Source organism: Zalophus californianus, chromosome 1 (assembly GCF_009762305.2).
Source record: "Zalophus californianus isolate mZalCal1 chromosome 1, mZalCal1.pri.v2, whole genome shotgun sequence".
Classification (NCBI taxonomy): domain Eukaryota; kingdom Metazoa; phylum Chordata; class Mammalia; order Carnivora; family Otariidae; genus Zalophus; species Zalophus californianus.
The window spans coordinates 114,237,667-114,243,668 of record NC_045595.1 but is presented as its reverse complement, the minus strand read 5'-3'; the positions used below and the strand labels follow the sequence as shown (position 1 = coordinate 114,243,668).

General features: G+C 43.9%; 1 protein-coding gene across 3 annotated transcripts in view; it reads left to right on the top strand.

Annotated features, from left to right (window-relative positions):
* The first annotated feature begins 625 nt into the window (after positions 1-625).
* Positions 626-6,002, top strand: part of KPNA4 (karyopherin subunit alpha 4) — a 57,437-nt gene continuing 52,060 nt past the window's right edge. Inside the window, exons 1-2 of one of the 3 annotated variants that reach the window (XM_027585237.2) lie at positions 626-965; positions 1,514-1,651. In XM_027585237.2, the coding sequence (XP_027441038.1) occupies positions 1,568-1,651 (84 nt within the window). In that variant the 5' untranslated portion in view covers positions 626-965; positions 1,514-1,567. The remainder of the gene's footprint in view (positions 966-1,513; positions 1,652-6,002) is intronic. The other 2 variants (XM_027585239.2, XM_027585238.2) reach the window with 2 other exon arrangements.

Here is a 6,002-nt window from a genome sequence, read left to right as displayed (position 1 = left end):
CCCACTGTCCCTCTCGCTTTCCGCTGCGACTCCCGAACGCACGTCGCCCCTGCGGGCCGCCCCACGGCCCGGCCCTCAAACGGCGGGAACCCCCAGCCTGGGAATGGACCTTGGGGGTGAGGGGGCGGGGGTGCCCGGACCCGGACTGAGCCAAGGTGCAGCTCCTACTTCCTGTAAAGCCAACGGAGCGCGCAAGCAATGCCCTAGAAGAGAAGGCGCGCCGGAGAAAAAAAAATACTTTAACTCCGCTTCCATCCTGGAACACAGAGGTCTGGGGCGGCGCGGCAACAAGAGCAAACCAACTCGTTCCCGGGCCTCTCCCCCCTTCCCCGCCTCCCCTCAAGTTGTCCAATTCTCTTTCGCTTCCTCCCCGTCGCTCGGGAGGCACGTGGTCGCTCTCCGCCCTGCCCCCGCCGCGCCCCTCCCAGCCTTCCAGTCCTCCGGCCCTTCCTCCCAACGCTGCTCTCTTCCCCTTTCCGTTTTCTCTTCCGCCCCCGCTCTCCATCGTCCTTTTTGATTGGTCGAGCGCACCGGAGCCTGGTTGGCCAATCGGCGAACTGGGCTGGCGGTGATGGGCGTGGTCGCGGCTCCGGGGCCCTCAGATCGAGGCTGCCTCCCCCTTCTCAGCCGGCAGCACATTCCGCCGCCGTTGCCGCCGCCCGGCCCCGCAGTTGTCTTCGCCGGAGCTGCGGTCGCGCTGGGGTTAGGGCAGGGGGGGGCGGGCGGGGAGAGGAGGAGTAGGCCGCGGCGGAGGCAGGTGAGAGGAGGAAGGAAGCGGCGGCGCGGCGGGCATTGCAGCTCAGGCGGCGGCCCGGTTCCTGGGAGTGTCGGTGCGGCGTGGTGGTTGGGGCGGATCCCGCGGGGCCCGGGCGGGGGAAGGAGTCACCGGCCCGGCCATGGCGGACAACGAGAAACTGGACAACCAACGGCTTAAGAATTTCAAGAACAAAGGCCGCGACTTGGAGGTAAACTCGGGGGCGCCGGAGGGGTGGGGGCTGTGGGCCTCGGGCCGATCTCCACCGGGACTCCCGAGTGTGGGGAGTAGGGGTGGGTGCCGCCGCCGGGCCGCGGGGGAATGGCGCTGGGGGCCGGCCCGTCCGTGACGCCTCTGCGAACGCGCCGGGAAGTTTGTGTCGGGCCTGGTCCACCTCCGCCCGGGAGCGAGGTGCTGGGGTACGGCCGACGCGGCCTAGGCCTGCCCCGGGGAGCTGGCCCGGCGCGGTTGCGAGGGGCTGGGCCGCGCGGCGGGGAGGCCGGGCGCGGCGAGTGCGGAGGAGGCGTGCGTGTGCCGCGCTGCCCCGGCCGGGCTGCGGCGGCGATTCCGGCTTTCCCCCGGGCCGCGACGTCTGGCGCCGCGAGGAGGGCGGTGGGAGGTGCGGGGACGAGTGTGTGGCGACCGAGTGGGGCTCGGAACTTCCCCTGCTGGGTCCGAGTCGTCTCCACTTAAAGGCATTTTTTCTGGTCTTCCCGACTCCCGCTTTACCCCTGCCTCCCCCCAATATCCAAACTACAGGAGTCAACTTCTCCGTTGAAAAAAACACCCCCGGCGTGAGAGGCCATCCTGGTGATGCTAACAGTGCCTTCCAGCGGCCTGTGTTTTACTCTGGATATAGCTGATTCAAGATGTGGCTCACGGTGTGCCCTCTTCCAGGCAAAGAATACCCCTTATTTCAGCTTGCTCACAAATCTCTTTATCCCCTCCTGAGAGACCACCAGCTGCATTCTTATATATAAAGTCCACAGGGTTATACAAAGCTGTCATCCTCTAGTCTACAGTATCCTTTCCCTCCACCTGCTGGTGGTGGTAGTGGGGGATGGGGTGGGCTGTGGAATGGCACCATCACGTTTTATTATTTTAAAAGGGTGAAAAAAAAAACCTTCAGTATCTTCGATACAGCTCTTCCCGGGTTAGGCTACATGAGGTGTGTGGGTAAAACACATACACACACAAATCACAGAATTTTGATAGAAGGCTTCTTCCCTTTAGTTTTAAGAGTCTAGGTAAATCGGGTTTGTTTTTTAAGTACTTGGATCCTGTATCTGAATCAGGAGTTTAGCTTTTAAAAGAGTAGTGGTCAAGTAGTATTTTTTATATTGGCCCTCTGTCCTTTTTTATCCTAAAATCTTGAAATTTCCATCACCTGTTTCTGAACTTTGAGCATTTGCTTGACTGAGATAGTAACTATTTTTTGGGCTTTTCACAAAGCCATTCAATCTCTAAGGTAATTAATGTTGTTTTTAGTGGGTTTCATAGTTTGAGGATCTATTAAGTATCTGGGGTTGTGGTTCTTAATTCTGTGATTGTTTTAAGGTTAATGTGAAACATTACTCTGTGCTCCTTTTTTTAATGAAAAAATTTTAACATTTTTATTGAGGTAATTCATATGCCATATTTCAAATCAAACAATGTTTGATCACTTTAAATGTACAATTTATGATTTTTTCATTAAATTTACCTAGTTGTGTAATGATGTGATGAAGGAAAATTTTTACTAATATCGATATTTAGATTGAAAAGAATTACAAAATTTAAAAACACAAATTACAAACTCCCCAAAAATAGCAATTAGATAGATGCTTGAAAATTTCAAATCCTTTCCCCCCACCTACATTTCTGGCTGCATTTTTTTTTTAAAAAACAGCTTCATTGAACTGTAATTCATATACCATACAATTCACTTACTTAAAGTGGCTTTTGGTGTTTTCACATAATTGTGCAACCATTAGCACAATCTCAGAAAATTTTTTATCACTCCGAAAAGAAATCCTAATTCATGAGCAATCTCTATTCCCCATTACTCTCTGTCTAGATTTGCCTACTCTGGATATTTCCTATAAATGGAGTTATACAATGTGTGATCTTTTGTGACTGACTGCTTTTAGGTAGCATAATGCTTTCAAGGTTCACACACGTAACAAAAACATAACAGTGCCTCATTCCTTTTTGTGGCTGAAAAATAACACTGAATAATATTCCAGCCTATGGATATACCGCATTTTGTTTATCCATGTATCAGTTGATGGACATTTGCATTGTTTCCACTCTTTAGCTATTATGCGTAATGCTACTACGGACATTTATGTACACATTTTTGTGTGGACGTGTTTTCATTTCTCTTTGGTTATATACTGCGGAGTGGAATTAGTGGGTCATATGGTAACTTTATGTGTAACATTTTCTGGGACTGCCATACTGTTGTAAAGGGGCCCCCCCCCTTTTTTTTTGGTAAATTGATGTTTCCTCTTAGTGTGAATTCCTTATTAGTTTACTCAAAATAAGATTGTGATGACCACATTAGAACAATATAATAAATGATTTTTAAAAATAACTATAAATACACACCACATTTTTTTTTTTAAACGTTTATAGTGCCTGTGGGCATCCTTGGTGACTTTGGTAACCCTGGTGTACAAAAAGAATAGGGATGTTTTCATTTAAGGAAATGACATGACTCTAATGGAAATTGTACTTTCTCCTCACTTACTCAAAGTCACATACACCCTTAATGAGATAGCAACTTCTTTCATCATCCTTAGAGAACACTAGAATGGCCTATTTTGTTTATTTATTAATTACATATATGGCTGTGTCCCTCAGAATACTTAGTATGCCCCTAACCGTCCCCTCCAAATATGGTTGCTATGTTTTGCTACCACAGAATCTAAGAAAATACTGCTTTTGGTTTAGGTCTTAATGATGACATCTGTTTCATGGGGAGGTTTTTGTAAAGAAGTATGAACCTGGGGCGCCTGGGTGGCTCAGTCGGTTTAGCGTCTGCCTTCGGCTCAGGTCATGATCCCAGGATCCTGGGATAGAGCCCCGTGTCAGGCTCCCTGCTCAGTGGGGAGCCTTCTTTTCCCTCTCCTCCCCACAAGTTCTCTCTGTTGTTGTGTCTCTCTCTCAAATAAATAAAATCTTTTAAAAAAAGGATGGGCCATTGCTGTCCAGTGAACTTTATTTAACCCAGTACATCCAAAATACCAATATAACATCAGCAATGTAAAAAAAATTGGGTTATTTTATATTGTTTTCATATTAAGTCTTCAAAATCCAGTTTGTGTTTTATGTTTAAAGCATATCTCAGTTTGGACTAGCTACATTTCAGCTGCTTAATAGGCACGTGAAGGTATTGGCTCTCTTATCGGACAGTACAGTTAGAGAACAACATATAGAATGAGGTAATTGTACCATTTTTCAGTTTGATCTAACATTGTTTGATTTAACATAGAGTACAAAGTCCTAGAGTTTAGTGTAATCTAACGATCTCTAAGTTTGTGACCTTGAGAGAGTCCCTCAGTCTTGTCTGTTAAAGTAGAGATACTTGACATCTGCTTCATGAGTGTTGTGAAAATTAATGGGTTAATGTTAGGAAGATGCCTAGCAGTTCTCTGAGCATTTTATCACTTTTAGCTCTTCTGCTTGGGGGTTAGGGTCATTAAATAGGATTCATTGTAATTGATTCTTTTACTCCCTTGTTTGCAGTTGGCTCTTTGTTTTTTCTCTGTGTCCATACAGAGCTTAAGTTACATTTAACTTAAAATTGAAGGGGAAAGTTTTTAACATAGAGCTCTGTAATTGCTCATTGAAGGGCAGTTTGACCACAGGGAACTGTTGACCCTTCGGAAGTTGTAATTTCTAAGTGTTAGAAGTTGAAACTGATTCAGAGCTTTCAAAATGGTAATCATTCTTACCTGTCAGTCTGCCATTCTGGCTCTTCCAAAATGTGGTCATGCTAAGTTCTTGAAACACAAAAGCGTTAAAGAAGGCATATGTCAGTATCCATTTAAAATAATTTATGGGCATTCTCAGATGATATTCAAGGCTTGGCTGCTTTCTTGTAGTGTGGTAGAGGATCATCATTATTAGTTTGAGAAAAGTAACCATAGAAAGGATACACTGAATGCAACACAGGAAATGGGTAGTGACCAAACTTCAAATAAAATATTTGTCAGAATAGAGCAAATAAAGCTCATCTAGTTTATGTTTTAAAAGTAGGGGGGGATTCTTTTGTAGACTTTCCAATAATCTGTTTGATTTTTATAGAACTTCTGAGAGTATCCAAGTTCTAATAGAGCATAAATTGTTGGAAAATAATTAGATGATATAAAAACACAACTTTAAGAAAAAGACTTACCCTAAAAATAAAAGAATAATAAAATATTAAATGACTGGAAACTTGTGATTGTCCACACAACATAAAGTGTGCAGTGAGCTTGAACTTTAGGAAAAAAACAGTTGCTTGGTTGGCAAGAATTTAATAAATTGATCAGCTAATTTGTTGTTGTTAAATGGCTTTGGTGGTTTGTTACTATACAGAGCGAAAAGCATTGTTAAGCTATTAAGTCTTGTTAACTTTTAGACACTGACCTCTCTCATCACAAATCTTGGAACATATTTACTATACTTAAAATAACTACAGTCTAATTTTTCATATAATAGTCTAAGCATGTGACAGTATGAAATATCTGATAGAAATATAGTTAGGAATTAAATAATTGTTTTTGTGCTTTCCTGCTGGCTTTCTTGGTTTTACAAGGCAGTCAATTTCAGAATTGCCTCATTGATAATTTTCTTTGAGCTATCAAAATGTCTCCATTTTTCATAGTCTCTAGTATGTCAAATGAATATATTTACAAGATTGGGAAGAGTTGTAGCAGTGATTTAGCTTTAAAAGAATGAAAGTACTTTAGAAAAGTGTGTAGGTAGTTTTTAAGCATTGATCTCTAATATCTGATAGTTACTGTGGGCCCTCAAAATATTTTCAAATGTTTTCTGGAGCAGAATTCATCTACTTAAGGACTGTAATGGTGAAACGAGAGTTTGTTGTCCAGTCTAATCTTGAATGATGATTTTGGTACTTGCTGGTTTAGTTTTGGAACAAAGAACTATCACTGAAACACATATTGTATGTGCTTTTAATTGTATTCTCATTTCTCTCAGTCTAATAATAGGAATTATTCATTTTATAGAAGAAAAATCCCTAGAGTTAAGTAACTTAATA